The sequence below is a fragment of the Oncorhynchus gorbuscha genome, linkage group LG22 (assembly GCF_021184085.1).
Source record: "Oncorhynchus gorbuscha isolate QuinsamMale2020 ecotype Even-year linkage group LG22, OgorEven_v1.0, whole genome shotgun sequence".
NCBI classification, from domain to species: Eukaryota; Metazoa; Chordata; class Actinopteri; order Salmoniformes; family Salmonidae; genus Oncorhynchus; species Oncorhynchus gorbuscha.
Window position 1 is genome coordinate 18,547,268 of NC_060194.1, and position 26,099 is coordinate 18,573,366.

At 43.5% G+C, this 26,099-nt stretch overlaps 1 protein-coding gene and 1 long non-coding RNA gene across 9 annotated transcripts; both read right to left on the reverse strand.

Annotated features, from left to right (window-relative positions):
• Nucleotides 1-591: 591 nt before the first annotated feature.
• Nucleotides 592-22,706, reverse strand: LOC124010031 (centrosome and spindle pole-associated protein 1-like). 8 transcript variants are annotated; one of them, XM_046322342.1, is made up of 28 exons: nucleotides 22,188-22,705; nucleotides 21,353-21,459; nucleotides 19,681-19,759; nucleotides 18,958-19,061; nucleotides 15,262-15,626; nucleotides 14,929-15,087; nucleotides 14,350-14,441; nucleotides 14,151-14,247; nucleotides 13,524-13,853; nucleotides 13,224-13,342; nucleotides 12,811-12,949; nucleotides 12,084-12,198; nucleotides 11,958-11,996; nucleotides 11,050-11,197; nucleotides 10,743-10,877; nucleotides 10,397-10,503; nucleotides 10,030-10,179; nucleotides 9,691-9,834; nucleotides 9,401-9,517; nucleotides 9,207-9,273; nucleotides 8,989-9,115; nucleotides 8,719-8,858; nucleotides 8,286-8,426; nucleotides 6,923-6,966; nucleotides 6,742-6,802; nucleotides 2,099-2,202; nucleotides 1,661-1,802; nucleotides 592-1,495 (listed from the first exon to the last, which is right to left on the reverse strand). In XM_046322342.1, the coding sequence occupies exons 4-28, from the start codon at nucleotides 18,964-18,966 to the stop codon at nucleotides 1,275-1,277; spliced, it is 3,312 nt and encodes a 1,103-aa protein (XP_046178298.1). In that variant the 5' UTR covers nucleotides 18,967-19,061; nucleotides 19,681-19,759; nucleotides 21,353-21,459; nucleotides 22,188-22,705; the 3' UTR covers nucleotides 592-1,274. The 8 variants fall into 8 exon arrangements, with proteins under 8 accessions (XP_046178298.1, XP_046178294.1, XP_046178295.1 ...); XM_046322338.1 differs by lacking the exon at nucleotides 19,681-19,759 and having other exon boundaries at nucleotides 12,084-12,195; nucleotides 22,188-22,706; XM_046322339.1 differs by lacking the exon at nucleotides 19,681-19,759 and having other exon boundaries at nucleotides 8,989-9,112; nucleotides 22,188-22,706.
• A 1,069-nt stretch (nucleotides 22,707-23,775) lies between these two features.
• On the reverse strand, nucleotides 23,776-26,099 carry LOC124010071. Its single transcript, XR_006834357.1, has 2 exons — nucleotides 24,254-26,099; nucleotides 23,776-24,143 (listed from the first exon to the last, which is right to left on the reverse strand). It is a non-coding gene; the product is annotated as an uncharacterized LOC124010071 (long non-coding RNA).

Here is a 26,099-nt window from a genome sequence, read left to right on the forward strand (position 1 = left end):
ACATGTATGGTCATTTTCAAAAAGCTTGGGATATGAGAATCAAGCACAAGGTTGGTGGCACCTTTAATTAAGGAGAACAGGCTCGTGGTAATGGGGCGGCAGGGTAGCCTAGTGGTTAGAGCGTTGGACTAGCAGCCGAAAGGTTGCAAGGTCAAATCCCTGAGCTGACAAGGTAGAAATCTGTCGTTCTGCCACTGAACAGGCAGTTAACCCACTGTTCCTAGGCAGTCATTGAAAATAAGAATGTGTTCTTAACTGACTTGCCTAGTTAAATAAAGGTAAAATGACTGGAGTGGAATAGTATCAAACACATGGTTTACAGGTGTTTTATGAGCCGCTCTCCACTTAGCCACCTGTGAAATCAAGATGCACATTTGAGGATAATGTTTGTCAATTACATTGGAGAACGAGCTATACATTCATTTTTGTTAGATCAACTCTGACTAATGAGAATGTACAAAGGTTTAACTCTGCATTGATATGCACTAGAAGTAACATTGTTGACAGACGATTCAGGTACATCACTATGCTGTTATAAGAGACCCTATTTTCCTGAATGCAAATTTAAACAGCTATCAGGTGAACAAAACATTATCTAAAATAATTTAATTAGGTTGAAAATGAGGTCACATTTTCACATATTTTAAAACATGCCATTAACACAAGTTACATTAAAGGTAGTGCCATTATTATACAATGAATAAATATTAGTCTTTGGAACAGTTCAGGACATCAGGCTAAGGCAACCCTAGATCACTTTCTAATACGCCTTTCAGAGGATGGCAACAGGCAGGCTTAACTGATCTAACTAATCAACTTCAATAGTGCTTGACTGGAGAAAATGCCTGCACACACTGTCCTTATAGGAATGGAGTTGCCTACCATTCTCAGACAATCTGCATATTTTTCATGAAGGTACAATCTATGCGTTTTTCACAAGAAGCAAATTAACAAGAGGCATTTTCAGAGGTAGACCATGATACAAAAGCAAAGGGCTAAGTTAGTCAACATCAATCTAGAAGCTAAAGCAGATGAGCCTTCTGTGTTGAGGAGATACTGTGTCTTCATGACCACTGACGTAGATGCATCAAGCCAAGTGATGACAGTGTATAAACGTAGGCCTCCTAAACACTCGGTTGTACAGCTGATGTACAAAGCGTTTGACAACAGTTGCAATACAACTGAGTTTGTCTGCACAAAAATGTTAGTGTTATTATTTTTTGCGCAGAAAAACTGTAATATCAATAGTACATCCCGAGGGGGGGGGGGTAAGGTTAGCTATGATGGGTAGAGGGGGTTTCCCAGTCCTGGACGGCAGACTTTCTGCTGGTCAGCCTCTCCCCTCGGGGGGTCTGACCGGTCATTAAGCGCTTCAGAGTCTCTGAGGTGCCTGGTCTGATCCAGGGCTCCATGGCAACCATATCCACTGAGCACCGGGGTTCTGGGGCACGAGGGGAAACCTGTGGAGACGCATCTTCATCTCTAGACAGGTCTGCTGGACAAGAGAATAACCATGAAGAGATGCCTACAACCCATCCATCTTCTTCTTAATACTCATTCATAGAGATCTTCCAGGTAAATATAGATTGTTCAATTCTGGCACACTATGACAGCCTCTATGGTATCATTGCCATCTTCCAGGGCCAAGATCTTCACCCACCTGTTCCGTGGCTCATAGCCGGCAGCCTCTTGGTCCTATGGTGGTTATGCCCTCTGCCATGCTGCTCAGTGTTGAGACTGGCCTCTGACTGGTGGGAGTAGTTCTCTGGCTGGTCCACAGGCTCTCTGGAGCACACCCACTCCTAAACAAGCCAGAGCACAAGATATGATGACGGTAGAGGAATATAGCATTTTCAATGGAGAGCTGCCACTGGCCTCTTCATTTAAGAAGTGAGGCCATATTCACAATGTAGGGATCAGGGGCTGTTTGTGTCAAGTGTCTCAGTGCGGAATTAGGATCAGTTTAGCCTTTTCGATCATGAAAGGTTTGCAAGGACGGGGGAGGGGCCTGATCTGAGATCAGCCCCACCCCCACTGAGACACTGAGAATATGGTCCCAGTCTCAAATAGTTCAGACTCAGACTGTCAGAGGACTTACATTGTGCAGGTCTGCCCTCTTGGCCAGCCGCCTCCTCTCCCTGGCTGAGAGCTGGGGCTTCTGCTCAGGTGTGGGGGGCACTGGAAAGGTTTCCCTCATGGGATCTGGAGACAAATCACTTATTAAATATACAGTACCAGTCAAAAGTTTGGACACCTACTCATTCCAGGGTTTCTCTTACATTTTTACTATTTTCTACATTGTAGAATAATATTTAATACCTCATGTAGTAAAGTGTTATAAAATATTTGTATTTGTTTATTTCAGATTCTTTAAAGTAACTACCCTTTGCATTGATGCAATGTAGCCACACTTTGCACATTCAGATGTCATAAATCATCACTGTAGAGCTCTCCCTGTACTCTGCCGTGCCTTGATTATATTACTGTTGATATCTGGAAATGTGCATGTACACCCTGGCCCATCTACTGATGCTAGCCCCAATTCTGATTTCTGCTCTCATAAAAGCCTGGGTTTTCTGCACGTTAACAATAGAAGCTTATTACCTAAGACGGATCAATTGAAAGTGTGGGTTCACAGCTCCAATCCAGATTTGTTGGTCATTACTGAGACGTGGTTAAGAAAGAGTGTTTTGAATACTGATGTTATCCTTTCTCGTTATAACCTTTTTTGTCTCCACCAAGTCTGTCCGCAAACAATTTGATTTGCTGGTTTTAAGCATTAAACTTTCAAATAGCTCTTTGTTGATTGTTGCTGGGTGCTATCGTCCTCCATCAGCACCAGCCTGTACCCTACCTGCCCAAATCTCTCTCCTGGCCCCTTATACTAAGTCTGAATTTGTCCTGCTAGGTGACCTAAACTGGGACATGCTTAAACCACCTGACCAAGTCCTAAAGCTTCCTCAGATTATTACCAATCCCACAAGGTATGACTCCAAACACACAGAAAAGGCTACTCTTCTTAATGTTTTCCTCACAAATAATCCTAATAGCGATCAGTCTGGTGTTTCCTGTAATGGTCACTGTTGTAATGGCTGCTCAGTGAAACGACCTGTCCTGATTTTTCATAGACGCTTGGTAAAAAACTTTAATGAACAAGCCTTCCTTCATGAACTGGCCTCTGTAAAATGGTATAGATTCAGCTTGATCCCCTCTGTCAGATGCTTGGACCTTCTTTTTTAATATTTTCAGTGGTATTGTTAACACGCGCCCATAAAGAACAGGTTCAGCCCCTGGTTCGACCGTGATCTTGCAGAGTTACTCCACCTCAAGAATTGCATTTAGCAAAAGGCTCGGCACACTCAAGCTGACTGGCTATTGTTCAAGCAAAGAAATAAGTGTACTCAGGCTATCCGGAAGACCAAAGTTAGTTACTTTAAGGAGCAGTTCTCTCTTTGTGGGTCTAGCCCAAAGAAGTTCTGGAAAACGGTTAAAGATCTGGAGAATAAGCCCTCACAGCTGTCCATGTCCCTTAAAGTTGTTGTGGTTGTTACCGACAAGAAGCACATGGCTGAGCTCTTTAATTACTCATTAGGTCAGGATTCCTATTTGACTCAGCCATTCCTCCTTGCCTATCCAACATTTCCTCATCTCCCACCCCTTCTAATGTGACTATCCCTGATGCTTCTCCCTCTTTTCCCCTGCCCCGATACAAAGTTTCTCCCTGCAGGCAGTCACTGAGTCTGAGGTGCTAAAGGAGCACCTTAACTTGACCCCCAAAAAAACCCATCTGGTTAGACCCTTTCTTCAACCTCTCTCTCCTTTCTGGGGAGGTTCTCATTGCTTGGAAGGCAGCCACAGTTCGTCCTTTATTTAAAGGGGAGATCAAGCTGATCCTAACTGTTATAGGCCTATTTCTATTTTGCCCTGTTTATCAAAAGTGTTGGGAAAACTTCCGCTCAGATTATGGATGTGTCACTGCAACCTAAAAGGTCCTCCATGATGTCGCCATTGCCCTTGATTCTAAGCAATATTGTGCTTCTATTTTTATTGACTTAGCCAAAGCTTTTGATACAGACCATTCCATTCTTGTGGGCCGGCTAAGGAGTATTGGTGTCTGAGGGGTCTTTGGCCTGGTTTGCTAACTACCTCTCGCAAAGTGTGCTGTGTATAAAGTCAGAAATCTTCTGTCTCAGCCACTGCCTGTCACCAAGGGAGTACCCAAAGGCTCAATCATAGGCAATCATCCATTTATATGCAGATGATACAGTCTTATACTCAGCTGGCCCCTCCCCAGATTTTGTGTTAAATGCTCTACAACAAAGCTTTCGGTGTGTCCAACAAGCTTTCTCTACCCTTAACCTAGTTCTGAACACCTCCAAAACAAAATCATGTGGTTTGGTAAGAAGAATGTCCCTCTTCCCACAGGTGTGATTACTACCGCTGAGGGTTTAGAGCTTGAGGTAGTTACCTCATAAGTACTTGGGAGTATGGCTAGACGGTTCACTGTCCTTCTCTCAGCACATATCAAAGCTGCAGGCTAAAGTTAAATCGAGACTTGGTTTCCTCTATTGTAATCGCTCCTCTTTTACCACAGCAGCCAAACTAACCCTGATTCAGATGACCATCCTACCCATGCTAGATTACGGAGACATAATTTAGAGATCGGAAGGTAAGGGTGCTCTCGAGCGGCTAGATGTTCTTTACCATTCGGCCATCTGATTTGCTACCAATGCTCCTTATAGGACACATCACTGCACTCTAACACTCTCATGCACTCTCATCTCTGTATACCAGGCGCAAGACCCAATGGTTGATGCTTATTTATAAAACGCTCTTAGGCCTCACTCTCCCCTATCTGAGATATCTACAGCAGCCCTCATCCTCCACATACAACACCCGTTCTGCCAGTCACATTCTGTTAAAGGTCCCCAAAGCACATACATCCCTGGGTCGCTCCTCTTTTAAGTTTGCTGCAGCTAGCGACTGGAACTAGCTGCAACAAACACTCAAACTGGACAGTTATCGCAATCTCTTCATTCAAAGACTAACCCTAACCATGGGAACTCTTACTGACAGTTGTGGCTGCATTGTTGTCCCTACCTTTGACCTTTGTGCTGTTGACTGTGCCCAATGTTTGTACCATGTTTTGTGCTGCTACCATGTTGTGTTGTCTTAGGTCTCTCTATGTAGTGTTGTCTCTCTTGTTGTGATGTGTGTTTTGTCCTATATTGCATTTATATATATTTTTAAATCCCAGCCCCCATCCCCGCAGGAGGCCTTTTGGGAGGCCGTCATTGTAAATAAGAATTTGTTCTTAACTAACTTGCCTGGTTAAATACAAATGACAGCTTTGCACGCTCTGGCATTCTCTAAACCAGCTTCATGGCTTCAACGACCTGGAATGCATTTCAATTAACAGGTATACCTTGTTCAAAGTTAACATGTGGAATTTCTTCCCTTCTAAAATCAGTTGTGTTATGGCAACAACAGCTCAAATAAGCAAAGAGAAACGACAGTCCATCATTACTTTAAGAAATGAAGGTCAGTCAATTTGGAAAAATGTGCAGTCACAAACCATCAAGGATGAAACTGGCTCTCATGAGGACCGCCACAGGAAAGGAAGACTCAGAGTTACCTCTGCTGCAGAGGATAAGTTCATTAGAGTTACCAGCCTCAGAAATTGCAGCCCAAATAAATGCTTCAGAGTTCAAGTAACAGACACATATCAACTGTTCAGAGGAGACTGCGTGAATCAGGCCTTCGTGGTCGAATTGCTGCAAAGAAACCACTACTAAAGGACAACAAAAAGAAGAAGAAACTTGCTTGGGCCAAGAAACACAAAAGCAATGGACATTAGACCGGTGGAAATCTTTCCATTGTTCTGATGAGTCCAAATTGGAGAATTTTGGTTCCAACCAGTGTCTTTGTGAGACGCAGAGTAGGTGAACAGATCTCCGCATGTGTGGTTCCCACCGTGAAGCATGGTGGGTAACACTGATTTATTTACAATTCAAGGCACACTTCACCAGCATGGCTACCACAGCATTCTGTAGCGATACACCATCCCATCTGGTTTGCGCTTAGTGGAACTATCACTTGTTTTTCTTCAACAGGACAATGACCCAAAACACACCTCCAGGCTGTGCAGGGGATATTTAACCAAGGAGGGTGATGGAGTGCTGCATCAGATGACACAACCTCAACCCAATTGAGAGGGTTTGGGATGAGTTGGACCACAGAGTGAAGGAAAAGCAGCCACCAAGTGCTCAGCATCTGTGGGAACTCCTTCAAGACATTCCTCATGAAGCTGGTTTAGAGAATGCCAAGAGTGTGCAAAGCTGTCATCAAGGCAAAGGGTGGCTACTCAAAAGAACCTAAAATATATTTGGATTTTTTTTGGGATACTCCATGATTCCATGTGTTATTTCATAGTTTTGATGTCTTCGCCATTATTCTACAATGTACAGGTGTCCCAACTTTTGACTGGTACTCAAGTCACTCTTTCCCTTACAAAAACTGGGGTGTGTCCCAAATGGCACCGTATTCCCTATACAGTGCACTACTTTTGACCAGAGCCCATAGGCTGCCTATAGGGCGCTCAGAGCCTATAGGCCACCGGTCAAAAGCAGTGCACTATTTGGGAAATAGAGTGCCATTTGGGATGCAGGCCATGTGTTATTCCCAACGCACGCACACCTTCCCCTACTACCCAGGGACAGTAGTGAACCACAAGGGGCCTACCAATGAAAGCACTGTCAGACTCCAACAGGCAACCTCTCATAGGATCCCCCACTGCATTCCTCTGGGGAGAACAGAGTGTACAGGCTTAGTGACACACACAGACAAGCTGTACTATACAGCAAATTAACCAGTGTACGTGGTTCAGTGCACTAGCTAAATGAACTGGTCAGTATAAACTCACCAAATAATGGTCTTGTTGCTGGGGTGGTGCCAGGTCAAAACAATCTGTAAAATGCAAAGACAAATGATTTAAGCCCCTTACAACGCCTGATAAGTTAATTATTGATAGAGCAGTCAACGGGTCGGTGATAAAATATTATTTAATAGTGAGTCTGCGGACAGCGAGTAGAGGTTGATATTGTGTCTGCGGACAGCGAGTAGAGGTTGATATTGTGTCTGCGGACAGCGAGTAGGGTTGATATTGTGTCTGCGGACAGCGAGTAGGGTTGATATTGTGTCTGCGGACAGTGAGTAGGGTTGATATTGTGTCTGCGGACAGTGAGTAGGGTTGATATTGTGTCAGCGGACAGTGAGTAGGGTTGATATTGTGTCTGCGGACAGTGAGTAGGGTTGATATTGTGTCTGCGGACAGTGAGTAGGGTTGATATTGTGTCTGCGGACAGTGAGTAGGGGTTGATATTGTGTCTGCGGACAGTGAGTAGAGGTTGATATTGTGTCTGCGGACAGTGAGTAGGGTTGATATTGTGTCTAGACAGTGAGTAGAGGTTGATATTGTATCTAGACAGTGAGTAGAGGTTGATATTGTATCTAGACAGTGAGTAGAGGTTGATATTGTGTCTAGACAGTGAGTAGAGGTTGATATTGTGTCTAGACAGTGAGTAGAGGTTGATATTGTGTCTAGACAGTGAGTAGAGGTTGATATTGTGTCTAGACAGTGAGTAGAGGTTGATATTGTGTCTAGACAGTGAGTAGAGGTTGATATTGTGTCTAGACAGTGAGTAGGGGTTGATATGGAGTCTGGAGACAGTGAGTAGGGTTGATATGGAGTCTGGAGACAGTGAGTAGGGTTGATATGGAGTCTGGAGACAGTGAGTAGGGTTGATATGGAGTCTGGAGACAGTGAGTAGGGTTGATATGGAGTCTGGAGACAGTGAGTAGGGTTGATATGGAGTCTGGAGACAGTGAGTAGGGTTGATATGGAGTCTGGAGACAGTGAGTAGGGTTGATATGGAGTCTGGAGACAGTGAGTAGGGTTGATATGGAGTCTGGAGACAGTGAGTAGGGTTGATATGGAGTCTGGAGACAGTGAGTAGGGTTGATATGGAGTCTGGAGACAGTGAGTAGGGTTGATATGGAGTCTGGAGACAGTGAGTAGGGTTGATATGGAGTCTGCGGACAGTGAGTAGGGTTGATATGGAGTCTGGAGACAGTGAGTAGGGTTGATATGGAGTCTGGAGACAGTGAGTAGGGTTGATATGGAGTCTGGAGACAGTGTGTAGGGTTGATATGGAGTCTGGAGACAGTGTGTAGGGTTGATATGGAGTCTGGAGACAGTGTGTGTGTTTGGTGATAATGCTGCTGACCGTCAACAGGTTCTCTCAGGCTGTTGATCCTGCGCTGCTGCACCCTGTAACCAGCCCGTCTCTGGATGTCCACCCTCTGTCCAGCTCGGTCCCTAGGGGGCTCACAGTAACCATGACCTTCCTCCTTTCTGGAATCAACATCTGCAGCACAAACAATGACTTCTCCATTCAATACTGAATGACATCACTGATCACCCTGGTAAAGAGTAGTGCACTAAAAAAGGAGTGTGACAGGGAATCTACACAACCCCAGTTGCTGCATTTGTTTGATGAACACAGTGCTGTTAGATTTCATGTATAAGAAACAGTGCCTTGAGTTATGTGCCAATGGCACCCTATTCCCTAGTGCACTTCTGATGAGACCCTACATAGGGAATAGGGTGCCATTTGGGACCGGCCCAGTATTCATCAAACAATCGCTGTACTCCTTCACCTCTGTATTGGAGCTGTAGCGAGTCATGGATCCTATGCAGGTAGTTGGGCTCTGTGTTCCTGGAGGAGGGTCTCCTGACAGGGGCCTGCAGCCGCAGTCTGGCCATGTCAAACACATCCACCTGGGGCCTGTCCCTGAGCCTGGACAGAGTATCGGTCAGCCTGGAGACATAGCCTATAGATAGGACACTACAACTAACACACAGCCTGGACCCTTGGCTTGCTGAAGCCATGAGACCAACAGTGGAGGGCATCACCTCACCAGCCTTACCTATCACTCATAGGTGAGCCCAGCTCCTCCCACTCTGACTGCAGTAGCTGGACCTCCAGGCGTTTCTGCTCGCTACGCAGCTGTCTGCGCAGCACCGACAGTTCACTGATCACACCCCGCTGGTCTTCTGGCACGCACAGACAGACATCAGTCTCTCAGAAGTTGAGAGAAAACAGTTGAACTACTATGTGTTTTATTATTGTGGGAGTCAGTGTTACCGGCAGCTCGCAGCTGGTTCCAGCGGGCTGGGACTGGAGGGGACTGGAGCCCTGATAGAGAATGCTCCTACAGGGGGAAGAGAGGAAGGAAGACCAGACCCAGTCATTCTCCACTAACCTCTCCTCACAGTCAAACTATTTCCCTCAATGGTAGTGTGGAAGAGGACATGCTGTGGGCCCTGGAAGTCACTCACAGACAGGGAGACTGCAGTAGAGCGACGGCTGTCCATGGACGGAGGTCTGGGGGTGTACTGGGGAGCCTGATACCTCTTCCGGAGGGTGGGGATGGGGGGAGACGGCTCCCTTGGTACCTATTAGACAGGCAACCACAATGTCATCACTCAACACAGTTTCCCAGATTAAGTGGAGAGCTTTAAATGGAGATTCTCCATTGAGCATGACTTCTAGTCGAGGAATAGGCTTAATGTGTAAACCGCCCCTCGATGTTCAGAGGGTCAAACGGAGCGTTTTCCAGTCAGCTCACCTCCTCTAGACGTGCTTGTCTCTCCTTCTCATACTGCTTCCTCAGGGCAGAGTTCTCCTTCTCCTCTGCCTCTTTCTTCTTCCTCTCCACCTCTTTCTTTCGCTCCTCAGCCAGACGGATCAGCTGCTCATTCTTGGCTTTTTGCTGGAGGGAGAAAAACCTTGCTCAGTCCTCTGAAATGTGTGTGTGTGTTACAATAAAGATTTCCTGAACTGAATGACTCATGTCATATGATAGCATTCAGCTGATTGACATGTTACTCATACTAGTAGCTAGAGTATTGCAGTGTTACCTAACGCTACAGCTCCCTTAGTTAGCCCTGGTCCAGTTAACACTGACCTCCATCTCCTTGCGCTTCTTCCTGTCCTGTTCTTCTTCATACTCTCTCTGGATGCGCTCCCTCTGCTCAAACAGCCTCTTCTCCTCCTTCTCCTCCTCCAGCCTCTGGCTCTCTCGCTCCTCCGCCTCCTTCTTCCGCTTCTCTTCAATCTAGGCAGCAGGACAGACAACCAGGGTAATCACTGTGTGCACGTGTATCCAATCACATACCGTAGCTGACTAAGGTAAACCAAACCATCAATGCGCATCAGTACAACATTGTTATTTAAGCTCCGCAATAAGCTTTTTTACGTGACTTAGTGAATTTCAGCTGATGATGTGTAAAGACTATTTTAGCCACACAGTGCCGAGGCGGGACATCCAGTACCTGTTGTTTGAGGTAAGCCTTGTGCTTGTCCTGTTCGTGGACTTGCTGTGGTGTGGGCCGGTTACCAAAAACACTGCCTCTGGCAAACAAAGGAGCCTGAACAAAACCTGTTGACGGAAACCCACCAGACAAAATAACATGTTAGCTGAGCCTGACACAGCGAGCTGGACAGGTTGTCAGGGTGCCACTATCACTTTGGGTTGTGTCCTAAATGGCCAATAGGGCTCTGGTCGGAAGTAGTGAACTATGTATGGAATAGGATGACATTTGGGACACACCTTTCCTCTCGGTCCTGTTGCATATGCTTTATAGAGAATCACTTCAATGTGAAAGCCCCTGTATCTACCTGAGACTCTGTGGGTGGAGGGAGGTCTGGTGTCCTCCTCTCGGAGTACTGTCATGGTGGCTGTCGCCATCTTCTGCCATGTCTCAGGGTTGATGTAGGCCTCCTCATTATGCTTGTGCATCTGGTGCAGATCGGCTGGTGACATTTCACATGATTATGATTAGCAATAAACTTTACGAAGGTCTTAAATATTACACATTCTTCCCTCTGCGCTCAGTCTCCAAACGTATGTCCACTGAAAGGTGAGAAAACACAGAGAATATGTGGACCATAGTGTGGAGGGAGAGAAGTCGCAGAGGGAACGTACTGATGAGGTTGCCCCTGCTGTCTCTGAGGGGTGCTCCTCCTCCCCCTCTCCCCCAGGGGTCGTGGTTCTTCATGTCGGCCTCCAGCTTGGCCTCGTACCGATCCCTCTCCTCCCTGTCCAGCCTCCGCCGCTCCTGTCTATCCTGGATCTGCAGTCAGGTTTGGATGGAACACTTTCATTAGAATAACAATTATCCAAAAATGAAGTTCCCTCACAGGACAAATAAAGTTATTCAATTCTGTACAACCCAGATGTGCTTTTGTCTTCACTGGTCATGTAAAGAGGACAATAAGAGAAGAGTGCAATGGTATATTGATAGGCATAGCTATTGGTAAATTGCTGTGAGAATGTCTGAGGGAATGGGTTCAGAAAAACAAAACAAATCTGATTCTACAACACACCTACATGTAACTGTCAAAATAAACATCTTAATAGGGGGTTGGGCCGCCACGACCCAGGACAGCTTCAATGCACCTTGGCAAAGATTCTACTAGTTTCTGGAACTCTATTGGAGGGATGCGACTCCATTCTTCCAGGAGAAAATCCATCAGTTGGTGTTTTGTTGATGGTGGTGGAAAACGCTGCGTCTCAGGCAGCGCTCCAGAATCTCCTATAAGCGTTCAATTGGGTTGAGATCTGGTGAGAGACGGCCATGGCATATGGTTTATATAATTCTAATGCTCATCAAACCATTCAGTGACCACTAGTGCCCTGTGGATGGTGGCAGGGTCATAGACATGGTAGCCAAAATAATGGCCTGACCAGCATTTTTATTCATGATGGAATGTTAATTGCTTAATCCCCAGAACCCCAGAACCACACCTATGTAGAAGCACCTGCTTTAAACATGCGTTGTATCCCTCATTTACTCATGTGCATGAATTATTATGGCAGGACTTACATGTTACCTGGCAAAAAAGCTGACTGCTCCCTTTCCTGGTGTCTCCCTGCCGAAATAACACACTGTGACGAAATGCATGCAAGCATTGAGGAGAAAGACACTGCTGCCTTCCACAATCACATTCAAAATGTACCTGTTGTCTCAGTGCCTCCTTGTAACTTAACACACACTGTTTAGATGGCTTGATCTGCTCGGCGGGGAATCCTCCAATCCCTGAACCCATGATAGCAGCGTCACTGGCAGGTCTGCTGAAAGATTAAATATTTACACATGTGTTCACTACTATGAAATACATCTATGTAACAATTTGAAATGATCAATATGATGCAAAAAAGGTATGGCAAACGGGAGGTACACAATTGATGTGGTTTGTCACATTTCACACATTGATGCAATTCAATCTTATCACTGAGAAAGATGTTCCGATTGTCAGAGGAGAAGGGAGAGTGAGAAAGAGGACAGTTATTGGGAGAAAGATGGCAGATGTAAGGGAGGAGGGAGAGCTCAGAGCTGTCCAGAGCAGACCAGTGCAGGCTGCAGTCGTCACTCAGCAGGGAGGGAACAACAGTCCTGTCTGTACAGACGGCCAGTGAGCATCACCTTCTCAGAAGTCCAACACAGGGCACAAATGGGGTAGATTTAGAGGTGGTGCCCCCTATTGGTGAATAGAGAATACTACTCACCACCTGAAGAGACTAGCATCCTGTCCAGGGGGTAACTGTACATCAAGCTGCCTCATGCTACAGAAACAGGAGATAGGCTCCTGCCCTATGGGCCACTTTGGCTCAGACAAGGCTTACTTACTGAAGAGTGGATTTTGAAGGGAAGAGACAGGATAAGATGACTAGTAAGGTACTTACTGTGGAGGGGGCTCTGGATGGCTGCTCCCACTGTGCTGACTAGGAGGGCTGTGCTGTGTCTGGCTGGGGTGAGGCCCTGCAGGAGGGAGGCTCAGGTAGGACACAGGCTGCCCCCTTCCTGTCAGCAGGATCTGACCATCTAACATAGAACCACCAAACACTAATGAACATACTTTCAGTCAAACCAATGTACACCTCTTTCTAAGTGTATAGCAACATGAGATGGGCTCATTTCCTAGCTAACACACATGAAATATGTAAGCCAATACATATTATATAATACCACAAAACACAAATTAGGCTAGGTCATAGATCATACGCTTTCACTCCAATCAATCTATATTTTACTAGTATTTAACCATTTGAATCTACTGATGTAGCTTGAATATTTAACTTAGACTGGTATTGCTTACAGTTGGCCGGGTTAGGGTCCAGTGGATTCCTTGCTCCATGGTAGAGGTAGACCTTGTCATAGGGACTTCTATGTGCATCTGCCAATGTGGATGGTGGATGAGGAAGGAAACCTGGAATCCTGAAACAGAAATTCTAAATCATACAGCAATGTTTAATTTTGTCAAACAATCTAGTGAATGTATCAGATTGAAGAGATGAGGGGTGTATCCCAAATGGCACCCTATTTCCTATATAGTGCACCACTTTTGACCAGAGCCCCGGGTGCCATTTAGGATGCAGGATTACTGCTTCTTCGCTACCTGGGGGTGTCCATGTTCCTGTGAATGGCCTGGCTGTAAGGGGAGATGCCTCTACTGCTGAGGCCCAGGGCGTGGCTGTACTCCAGCAGGGGGGACTGGAAGGCCACGCGGGGCTGCTCAGGGGGAAGCCTCTCTCGGCTCTCCTCACTGGGTCTCCCATTTAACTCATCACCTGGTACGTCCACAGCTTGGCCTAGTGGGTACAAGCTGTCATTTCTCTTTCTGGAATGGTCGTCACCATTCACTGCCCCAAGCGGTTTGATCCAATCTGCCTGTTTCTCCGGGTCAGTCGACCCCGTCACAGCAACTCTGAGCTCCAAATCCTTCTCTCTAATAAGACAAAGAACAGACTGTTCATGAGGTTCTCCCCACTAGTAAGCAGCAGTAATTTGAATCTTGTCCAATTATTAGGCAAAAGATCTGATCAAATTGGTCAAAAGACCAATTAGTGGCAAAAGATCAGAATTTGGCTGCCTGTGTAAACGCAGCCTTATAAACAAACCTACCTCATGACTACAATGCTGCTAAAATGAGTCTATGTAGACCATGTAGCTCATCTCACTAAGATGGATAATGTAAGGCTTTCTTCTTCACATACAGCAGGATCAGACAAACATGAACAACCACCTTTTCTTATTCCTCTGCTGTTCAGCTATCTGCTCCTGCAGCTCCTGCCTGTACCTCTCCTTCCTTCTCTGCAAGGCAGCATCTGCATCTGCAGCCCCTGTCAGACATGCCATATCACCACATTGTTTTTAGAAATATCAACAAATTATCTAATGTAGTTAACCTTAGTTAAGAAAAATCTGAACAGAATTGGTCTTACCAATCATTAGTCCTGTAGCAAATTCGGGCTCGTTCTTCTTGGTAGAGGATCTGGATCTTCCATTGGGTTTCATCCCTGCTGGTACCTGCAGCCTGGCAGATAGGACGTCAATAAGTACTCACAGTACACTTACACTTTACAGATAGAAAAATAGTGAGCGATAAGTGTCTGTGTTTTAGTGAAAGTGTGGTTTTTTGATCTGATTCTAGGCTGGTTTGGGGATTTCATATGATTTTATTGTATGAGAGGATTCTAAATCTCTACGAATAGCTGGCACAAGAAGCTTGAACAAGCCATGATCCAGGCACAACAGATGACAGTATGACATCAGCCCCATTTCATTTGTACTTTTCCTCCCAATGTCCCTGACAATGGAAAATTAAAACTTTAATCCAGATTAGATTAAATATTTCTGCAGTTGTTCACAGAAATGTACATTACTGTACAGAAAATGCACTGCGATAAAAATCCATAACAAAAAGAGAGCCATGACAATACAATCGTGTTCACTTGTACCAAATTGGCATTACCACAATCATTTAGAAATGTATGTTATTCAATACGAATAGTTTGACGTACTTGGCTTTGGGGGTTAGAGATGATGTCCCCCAGCGTGCCTCTAAGTAATCCTCATCGGGAACAACAGACCCGTTAGTCTCCTTCCTGTCTGCATAATGACGCGTCTCTGTGTAGTCGTCAGGCAGCTCAACTCTCCTGTCCCTGAGCCTTGATATGTCCCTGCGCAAAAGAGGAAGGTTAACAATACTTTTTCAAACATAGACCAAGAGTCAAGCATTTAGCGAAGACCATTTCAGTAGAGACAATTAACCCATTACATAGCTAACATCTGAATCTATTACAGGTAAGTGCAACATCATGCTTTGTATCACAAAGGGAGTATTTTAAGAACACCTGAAGTCCGTTTTGTAGTGTCTTCTTAGCCGCCTCCTCTCTTCTCCTCTCTCAGACCCAGTCTGTCTGAGCCTCCTCCTCTCCATAAGATCCAGATCTTCCTCTGTGAGGTCCTCCTCAGAGTCATAGTCCACTCTCACCAGCCTGGCCTTCTCTCTAGGAAGGAGCAGCTCATCCTCAGGCCTCAGGCCCTCCTTCCCACTGCCCTCCACCAGGAAGTGTCCTCCCCTGTGCAGTCCCCTCTTGCCTTCATTCAGCGTGGCTGTCTCTCTCCTAGAGGGGACCCTCTTAGGGTGCACCGGGGGTCTGGGGCTGCAGTGAACATCAGGGAGGTCTGGAGGAGCTCTGAGAAAGGCAATCTGCTCCTGTATGTATGAGGGGGAAAGGACAAGTTTAAGATCAACTTCTGGTTCCAAGCACCCTTTTTACGTTTTTTTTTAATAGAAGAAGATTTGAGCAAATTCTCTTAATTTACTGAGACCTGTTTTACCAGCCCTTTTGTAATAATATACACTCAGTATACCAAACATGATATTGAGTTGTGCAGCTCCCCTCTCGCCATGGACTCTACAAGGTGTTTACATTTACATTTAAGTCATTTAGCAGACGCTCTTATCCAGAGCGACTTACAAATTGGTGCATTCACCTTATGACATCCAGTGGAACAGTCACTAGGTGTTGAAAGCGTTCTACAGGGATGCTAGCCCATGTTGACTCCAATGCTTCCCACAGTTGTGTCAAGTTGGCTGGATGTCCATTGGGTAGTGGACCATTCTTGAAAAACATGGGAAACTGTTGAGCTTGAAAAACCCAGCAGCGTTGCAGTTCTTGACACAAACCGGTGCACCTGGCCTAGCACCTACTACCGTACCATGTTCAAAGGCACTTAATTTTTTTGGGCTTGCCCATTCACCCTCTGAATGGCACACATACACAATCCATGTCTCAATGGTCTCGAGGCTTAAAAATCCTTCTTTAACCCATCTTTACCCCTTCATGAACTACCTGTTCACTCATGACTGCACGGCCAAGCACAACTCCAACACTATCATTAAGTTTGCTGATGACACAACAGTGGTAGGCCTGATGACCGACAACAATGAGACAGCCTATAGGGAGGGGGTCAGAGACCTGGCTGTGTGGTGCCAGGACGACAACCTCTCCCTCAACGTGATCACGACAAAGGGGATGATTGTGGATTACAGGAAAAGGAGGGCCGAGCACGTCCCCATTCTAATCGCCGGGGCTATAGCGGAGCTATAAAAGATCTTCAAGAGCTTCAAGTTCCTTGGTGTCCACATCACCAATCAACTAACATGGTCCAAGCACATCAAGACATTTGTGAAGAGGGCACGACAAAACCTATTCCACCTCAGGAAACTGAAAAGATTTGGCATGGGTCCTCAGGCCCTCAAAAGGTTTTACAGCTGCACCATCGAGAGCATCCTGATGGGTTGCATCACTGCCTGGTATGGCAACTGCTCAGCGCCAACCGCAAGGCACAATAGAGGGTAGTGAGTACGGCCCAGTACATCACCGGGGCCAAGCTTCCTGCCATCCAGGACCTCTATACCAGGCGGTGTAAGAGGAAGGCCCTAAAAAAAATTGTCAAAGACTCCAGCCACCCTAGTCATAGACTGTTCTCTCTGCTACCGCACGGCAAGAGTTACCGGAGCGCCAAGTCTAGGTCCCAGGGGCTTCTAAACAGCTTCTACTCCCAACTTCTGAACAGCTAATCAAATGGCTAAGCAGACTATTTGCACCCCCCCCCCCCCCCACACACACACACACACACACACTGCTGCTACACTGTTATTATCTATGCATAGCCACTTTAATAACCCTACCTGCATGTACATAATTACTTCAATTACTTCAACACCGGTGCTCCCACACATCGACTCTGAACCGGTACCCCCTGTATATAGCCCCACTATTGTTATTTACTGCTGCTCTGCTCCTTAATTATTAGTTTTTCTTATCTCTTACTTTTTTCTTTTTAGGTGTTTTCTTAAAACTGCATTGTTGGTTAAGGGCTTGTAAGTAAGCATTTCACTGTAAGGTCGACACCTGTTGTATTTGGCACACGTGACAAATAAAATTTGATTTGATTCATCTACACTGATTGAAATGGATTTAACAAGTGACATCAATAAGGGATCATAGCTTTCACATGGATTCACCTGGCCAGTCTTGTCATGGAAATCAAATCAAATGTTATTTGTCACATGCACTGAATACAACAGGTGTCGACCTTACCGTGAAATAGTAACAAGCCCTTCTGTAGCTCAGTTGGTAGAGCATGGCGCTTGTAACGCCAGGGTAGTGGGTTCGATTCCCGGGACCACCCATACGTAGAATGTATGCACACATGACTGTAAGTCGCTTTGGATAAAAGCGTCTGCTAAATGGCATATATTATTATTATTATTATTATATTATTAACCAACAATACAGTTAAGAAAATATTTACTAAATAAAGTTAAAAATAAATAAAAGTTTTAAAAATCAGGCTATATACAGGGGGTACCGGTACCGAATCAATGTGCGGGGGTACAGGTTAGTCGAGGTAATTTGTTCATGTAGGTAAGGGGAAAGTGACTGCATAGATAGTTAACAGCAAGTACCAGCAGTGTGAAAAATAAGGGGGGGGGGGCGCCAATGCAAATAGTCTGGGTGGCCATTTGATTAATTGTTCAGCAGTCTTATGGCCTGGGAGTGGATGCTGTTAAGGAGCCTCTTGTACCTAGACTTGGCGCTCCTCTACCGCTTGCCGTGCTGTAGCAGAAAGAACAGTCTATGACATGGGTGACTGGACCTTCCTTCCTCTGACCACAGAGTATCCTGGATGGCATGAAGCTTGGCGCCAGTGATGTGTTGGGCCGTATGTACTACCCTCTGTACGCCTTACGATCGGATGCTGAGCAGTTGCCATCCCAGGTGGTAATGCAACCCGTCAGGATGCTCTCAATGGTGCAGGTGTAGAACGTTTTGAGGATCTGTGGACCCATGCCAAAGCTTTTTAGTCTCCTGAGGGGGAAAAGCTGTTGTCGTGCCCTCTTCACGACTGTCTTGGTGTGTTTGGATCGTGATAGTTCGTTGGTGACGTGGACACCAAGAAACTTAAAACTCTCGATGTGAATGGGGGTGTGTTCGGCCTTCCTTTTCCTGTAGTCCACAATCATAATATAATAATAATAATATATGCCATTTAGCAGACGCTTTTATCCAAAGCGACTTACAGTCATGTGTGCATACATTCTTTTGTCTTGCTCACGTTGAGAGAGTGGTTGTTGTTTTGTATACTAAGTGTATATATAGATTTGGCTATTTGGAATGAACTAAGAGGCCTCAGTTGACAGAGCTTGATATAAAAATAGGCTACACATAGCACTTCTTAGGTTACCTTAGCAGCTCTCCTCTCACCAAGGGGAAGGGGTGGGCCTGGTTCAGCAGCATTCACATTTTTTTTTTCTATAATTAAGGGCCAAATTGGCCAAATCAGCCCAAAGCAGAGATCATTGTTTAAAAATATATACATTTGGTAGAAGACTGCACTGACTCCTTGCACTCGTACCATTCCAGTGCTCTTGTTTATCACACACAAGTAAATATTATGGCCCATGTATGTATGTTGACAGGTTACACATTTGTAAGTAACAACTACATAACTTTTGGCATTGGTAATATTATTACCTGAGCCATGAAGTGTCTGTAGTCCAGACGGAGCTCTTGATGTAACTTCTGTTTCTTCCTCTCATAGTCTCTACCCAAAGGTAAACTTAGACAGCAACTCTCCTCTGAAAAACAGAATGGTATACATGAAATAAAATATTTCCCATTGATCAGGATCTAGATCTACCACAAAGTATCTTACAAATTGGGTTCATAACTTTATGAAAACCTGCTTTTTTCATGACAGACTGACTGAGTGAATCCAGGTGAAAACTATGATCCCTTATTGTCACTTGTTAAATCCACTTCAATCAGTGTGGCTAAAGGTGAGGAGACAGGTCAAAGAAGGATTTTTAAGCCTTGAGACATTTGAGACATGGATTTGTACGTGTGCCATTCAGAGGGTGAATGGCCAAGACAAAAATATTTAAGTGGCTTTGAATGGGGTATGGTTGCCAGGTGTGTCAATAACTGCAACCCTGCCTGTTTTTTTAAAATTCTCAACAGTTTCCTGTGTCTATAAAGAATGGTCTACTACCCAAAGGACATCCAGCCAACTTGACACAACTGCAGGAAGCATTGGAGTCAACATGGGCCAGCTTCCCTGTGGAATGCTTGACACCTTGTAGAATCCATGGCCCGACAAATCAAGGCTGGTCTGAGCTAAAAAGGAGGGGGTGGGGGAATGCAACTCAATATTAGGAAGGTGTTCTTAATGTTTTGTACACTCAGTGTATACTGTACCTTTCCCTTGTGCCGTGAACGACTTAAATGGAGGGATATTTTCCTTGAGTGTGTGGTCATAGGTCTTGTGATCTTTTGTCTGTTGATCCAGCCATAGGTCAGAAAATTGCAATAATTTGCTCAGCTGTCACCAAACACAAAGTAGCATGCATTTCACCCATGTCCAAGTGAATCATTCCACCTCAAAAAACACAAGAAAGAGACCACCATCTCCGATTGTTTTGAAATCATTTCTGTCAACAGAAAAATATAAGTTTAGCATTCCTACAACATTAATTTGTTGAAATATAAATGAATATCTGCTAAATTAAGCTAATTGATTGCACCCAAATTGTCAATTTATAGGATTCATATAGTTGTTAAATATAGCACCTAACATCTGATGAGTTAGACATGAGAAATTCACAACAACAATTTATTTGTAAAAAAATTTTTTAAATGGTCCCCACAAAAAATGTCTCGACTATTCAAAGAAATTGGTTATTGAAGTTGTTGGGTTTATGTCCCTTCCTAAATCCTGATCTGACCAATAGGTGGTGCTGTTCCTGCTATTAGGTGATTAGATTTTTTTTTAAAGAATCCCCCCATCATTATAAAGGGATAGTTCACCCAATTAAAAAAATTACACATTGGTTTTCTTACCTTGTAAGCAGTCTATGGACCAGAGGGCTATCCTCCGAAGCAAGTTTGAGCAGTTTGAGAGGTCTATGGACCAGAGGTAATTTCTATGGGAACAAATCCATCAGAACTAACCTGGATTTGTTGCCATAGAAATGTACCTTGCTAAAAGGTGTGCCCCTTTCTTTTTACCGGTTATACAGAGTTGAACTCAGTTGATCAAAGTTACCTCTCGAACTGCTCAAACTTGCTTCGGAGGATAGCCCTCTGGTCCATAGACTGCTTACAAGGTAAGAAAACCAATGTGTAATTTTTTTAATTGGGTGAACTATCCCTTTATAATGATGGGTTGGCTAACTCCACTTACCCTGAATGAAATGACTGAGCCACGAGTTGAGGACCAATTAAATCAGATTCCCTTCCTGCTGCAAATATTATGTCATCATTCCCTTCATTTGCAGAAGATGATTGATTAAATATTTTATTAATCAAATTTGTTGTGTGTAAAAAAATAGTAATGTTAAAATATATCACATTACACATTTAGTAATGAGAGAATGCATTTTACACTTCACACAGTTATAATTTTGTATAATTTATTGATAGAAGTGGGGGAGAAAGGTGTTTTTGGTTGAGCATTGATAAGCACACCAAAGTCTGCATTAACATTAATAAAGACAACACTTCTAAGCCCATTTCACACCATAGCCTACTGAATTTGCAAGTTATCTTTTCTTTCATTTTGACTTCGGCACAAATTCAAATGTGGCACCGACTCACCTGTGGATGGATGTTTCAGCATTGTCTCAATGAAGACTAGCCATGTGCGGCATGCATGCACATTTACAAGCCTGCTACAGTTAGCGGCAGACAGACAAGCAATCTATTATTTAATTTCTCAGCGATCAAATTATTTTCAACAAAATAATGCATATCTTATTTGTTTCTAACTACAGAAACGATTTCAGAACAATCTGAGATGATGGGTGTCATGGCTTGCTGAAACATTTTCAGCATTCTATCACCACAGTAAAAAATAAACACGGAAACACACCCTTATTTCCAGGTAAGGTGGATTTTGTATCCTCTGCTACTCTGGCCTTCTGTTGCTGGATGAATTTCTTTAGTTCATTCTCCAGCTCCATTTATAATGCAGGCTCACTGTGAAAGTGACAGTGACAAAATTAAACAATGTCTAATAATACAGCTCAAATGCAAACAGTATAACATTTACATTCTAGCCATTTAAGAACTTCTGGGTGAGAATATAATGTTACCTAGCTAGTAAATAGTAACGTCAATGAAATAGTTAAATAGTGATGTTGTTTACGTTAGTAAGCAATGTCATGAATTGTAAACATTTAGCTAGCTAGCTAACGTTTGCTTGTAGCAGCATTTTGGACTCGACAAAACAGCCTCAACAAGTCTAGGATTAACTACAGACAGTTTAACTTTGGTCATATTTCCCTAAAGGTATCTAGTTATGCTGTTGTAATATCATCTGATCATATTGCTGGCAAAGTATGATAGCTTTCTTTACTACCCAGCTCGCCAGAAATGGCCCGCTGTCTCTTTAATTTCGGTTGTCAAGCAACCACTGAACACAACATAATGTAACGTTACCTAGCTAGCATTTAGGCCATATCTTAGCTAGCAAACAACCAAGCTACGTAAATGATGTTACACGAATTGGTTAGAATTTTTATAAACTAAATTAGCGAACGTTAGTTAGCTACCTGTTGTCTATAGTTAACGTTAACCTGATGTGTAAGCCAGCTAAAGGTTAGCTAGCTAAAACAAATCAACGACTAATGCATGCGAGACAGGCATAAATGGAAGCCTGTTGCGAAGTTGGTTTTCTATATTAAAATGGCATAAACAGTACTCACCATTTGTGCAACCAAGATAGCTACTGGACCTGCGAACTTTTGCTACTCAGTTAGCTAGCTTAAACTACAGGCCACAGCTGCCAACTAAGTAGCAACAGCCAGGTAGCTACAGTAGCACGTTATAACCGTACATTTAGCTCGCGACCACCTTTCTAAAATATGAATTGTTTATATCTGCCAGATTCCTTCCAAGTGCAAGTGCGCACTTTGCTGTCTTTAGTTTTCACCAGTACTGGTTCTTTCATAGAGAACTGATGGTCCTAAATATTCTTCAATATTTTCAGAGTATCTTGTCAGCAGCACTGCAAGTGACGGAAAAAAAGTATTCACTTGACCACTGTGGTCTTCTGCGCGATCTAGCGCCCCCGCTATCAATCAATTTGACAAATGCACCCCTCATGATACACTAGCATAGGTTGCTGTGCGGTGATACACCGCTTCCCATTCATTTCACTGAAAGCAACGCGATGAGCAGTGGAGAGGGCGTGGGGACCTTTGGGAGGTGCGAAAGTTGCGTGGGAGTCGGTGAAAAAGATAACATTTTCCCAACTTTATGCAAATCACCAGCGTTGACCGCTGGGCGATGACCAATCAGAGTGGTTCCCAGAAGACGCTGTGCGACCCAATGATGGAGACTTTCTTCAGGGAAGATGGCTGACAGAAATACTGGGAGTGATTATAATGTCATAACAAATCATGCAAAAATGTAAGGTTGACAGGAATATGTTAGTTAATGTAGAGACAAACGAGTATGCATATTTATAATCATTAAGTTAATTTACGAAAATCGCGATTTAGCAAGCTAGCTGACTAGCTTAATGGGTGTATTGACATGAGTCTGAAATTGTAATTCTGGTTCTTTAATGTTTTAGGGACTCCTGAAACAACCAGCAAACCAGGGTGACATCTTGTGAAACAATGGATGTAATAATCTAGCTAGCTAAAGCATTTACTGCAAATTGAATGTACAATTTTGTAAACTTGCCTTGCTGATATTTTCCATGCATTGCAGATAGATTAAATAATGTAGATAGCTATGTCCTTGCTTATTGTGCAGTGGAGTATAAAAATACCTGTATGCCCATGGATGTGTAGCTAGCCATGTAGCCGATCTGTGTATGGACACAAACGTTTGGTATACAATATTAGTTCAGAACCTAGCCATGAACCTCAGCTATCATAGCCAGTTATGTCAACTTCAAAACAGTCTAAATGACATTAATGAAGCCTGTGGATTGAGTAGAATATAATATAACTTTGTGCCAAGGATGCAAGTCGTATACATGTCGTTATTACCATGCATGAGATCCCACATCGTAGCCTGTACATTTAATATATTCACTGAAAATGTACTCTACTTGGCAAATAAAGGTGCAGTTCAGGTATGAATGTCTGATGATTTTTGTCATGTCCAATACCAGGAGTATCAAATTCCAGTCTTTGAATGATTACAATTATACACTTCAACAGTGTTGAAATCTTGGTCCTTGGTTCATCTCAATATCTAATGTCCTTCATCTGTATTGATCTGATAAACACAGGATAGGTGTAGTATTTCATCAAATGAGAGACTTCATTTCAACCAGTGGAGAATGTGAAACGCTTTATTGAAAGTTTATTATCCAAGTGTTATAAATACATGCATTATAAATATTCTAATTGTAATATTATAAATACAAGTTCAATCTGTACTTTACTGCACATCTGTTGTGCATTATAATAACAGGAAGAAAGAGGTGGTGGCGAGAGAGGTGTAAAAGACAGAAAGGGAAAGAGGTAAGAACATAGGAGCAGGGAAGGCAGCATATGATTACTGAATCACAGTGATACCCAAATATTCTCTCAGTTGATCACAATTACATAATAGTGTTTCATCTGCCCGAAGGTTATCTTAAAAGCGGGTGAGGGCGATGATGGGACTGGGGGGTTGGCATCCTCTTTCACATCAAAACATATCTGCAGACAAGAGACAGATGGAGAGAGATAGCATGTTTAAGCCTGGTTTTATTTTGTATTATTACATTGTTAGTCATCATAATAATCATGAGGTGAAATGCAAAACTGACCTTGGATCATTAACTCTGGGACTACTGCATCTTTTTAATAATACTTCCTGTTGACCTGACCAAGTGACCTCTCACTACTGATCATGCTGTGCCCTATATGTAGCCAGTTCAAATGCATGAGGGGTTCACTGACACAGCTGATATAACCTAGAGGATTTAGACAGAAGAGGAGAGAGGGATGAAGGGAAGAAGAGAGACTTATTGAGAAAATAAGGTAGTTAAAGAGACAGTGTACAACAGGAATCTGTGTGTGCACAAAAATGTGCACCCCTTTGAGTTCCCAGGACCAGGACTGAGAACCACTGCTCTTCATTGGGACCTCTTAATATGTAGACAGGCTTTCATACTGTAACTCTCTTTATCTGAGGACAGAAAAACTCACAAGAAACCGACTTTATTATAGTCAAATTACACCGCACTGAATATTGTTACTATTATCTCCATCCTCACTTCTAGGGAAAGGAACTACACAAAAGTAGCTGCCCTATCCAGAATAGCCGATTCTCTCACCTTGACAGTTGGGGCTGCTATCCTTTTACCATACTCCATGGCGTTAGCTGCCTACCTACGAATGCATTTGGAGTTTTTTTTACAGTGTACACTGTAGCTAGTGAGCTAATAATACATATATATATTTTTTACATTTTCGAAATATATATTTTTAAAATGAATAGGTTACCCAGCCATGCGGACAATTGGAAACAGGGCAGCAAAGTTTGTTTGTCACCAGAGCGTTTTAGAGGATATTATTATTGAGCTATGTACCCATTTAATAACAAGACCTTCAAACAAACTTGCTATGCTGAATTATTGACTCACAATCGAGAAGGCTGCCATATGCTGCCAGCACGACCGCAAGCGAGTTACAATGGGCGGCCTAAGCATCACTCGCCAATTTACCACTATCTAGTGTACATGCACCTCGATGTCCGCGTCCCTGTGAAAATCGAATTAGCATAATGCCAAATCCACATCAAAATCCGTCCATTTAAAGTAGAGATCTGTTATCCTCCACCTATGTCGCATCTGCGGTGAAAGTTGACAGCGGTAAAGCGGTTTTTGTCAGGCCACGAGACATCCCGAAAATCGGTCTTCTCACAAAATCGTATGTAGCGTCCAAACGGTTTGGCCTACAAACTATTATGGAAAGAATAACTTACGTTAGATATTTCGGGGGGGGGGGGGGGGGGACTAGCTGTTGTTCCATGTGGTGAACCTATTATTCAATGCGTTTGTATGGGCTAATAGCAGTAAAGCCAAATAAAATATATGTTGACATTGATTACAACAAAATGTTTCTCGAATTTGGGAAGACTTACAATGTAGCTAGCTAGTGGCTAATACTAGCTAATGTTGCCAACATAAAATGAATGAATCCTTATATGTTGCTGTCTCCTCATGCATGTACCGTTAATCTTTTGACACAGCGTTAGAGATTCATTAGCATACACTTGTATTGCACATACTCTGTTCTAGAAGTGTATAAATGTAAAACATATTCAGGTAAATTAATAAATAAATAAGGTTGATTTGTGCAAAACCAAAACGCATCATTTACATTTACATTTAAGTCATTTAGCAGACGCTCTTATCCAGAGCGACTTACAAATTGGTGCATTCACCTTATGACATCATGGTACTTGTAGTACATTTTAAGCCAAATAAACAACTAATTTATCCAAATCTGACTGTAATAGGCATAGTTACTTGACACAATACGATAATAAATCTTACTTAGTATTCGTTAAATGATTATATGTGTCCTGGTTTGAACTCATATCAAAAGATAAACGCAACTAGCACAGTTTAGAAAACTATATGTCCCACAACCTATGGAAAACTACGT

Coding starts and splice junctions, on each gene's coding strand:
- LOC124010031 (XM_046322336.1), bottom strand. CDS start 21,443: ATGGAGCTGGAGAATGAACTAAAGAAATTCATCCAGCAACAGAAGGCC. Junction 15,088..15,261: donor CACTACAAAACGGACTTCAG/GTGTTCTTAAAA, acceptor TCTTTTGCGCAG/GGACATATCAAGGCTCAGGG. Junction 2,203..6,741: donor GTCTGACAGTGCTTTCATTG/GTAGGCCCCTTG, acceptor ATTTGTCTCCAG/ATCCCATGAGGGAAACCTTT.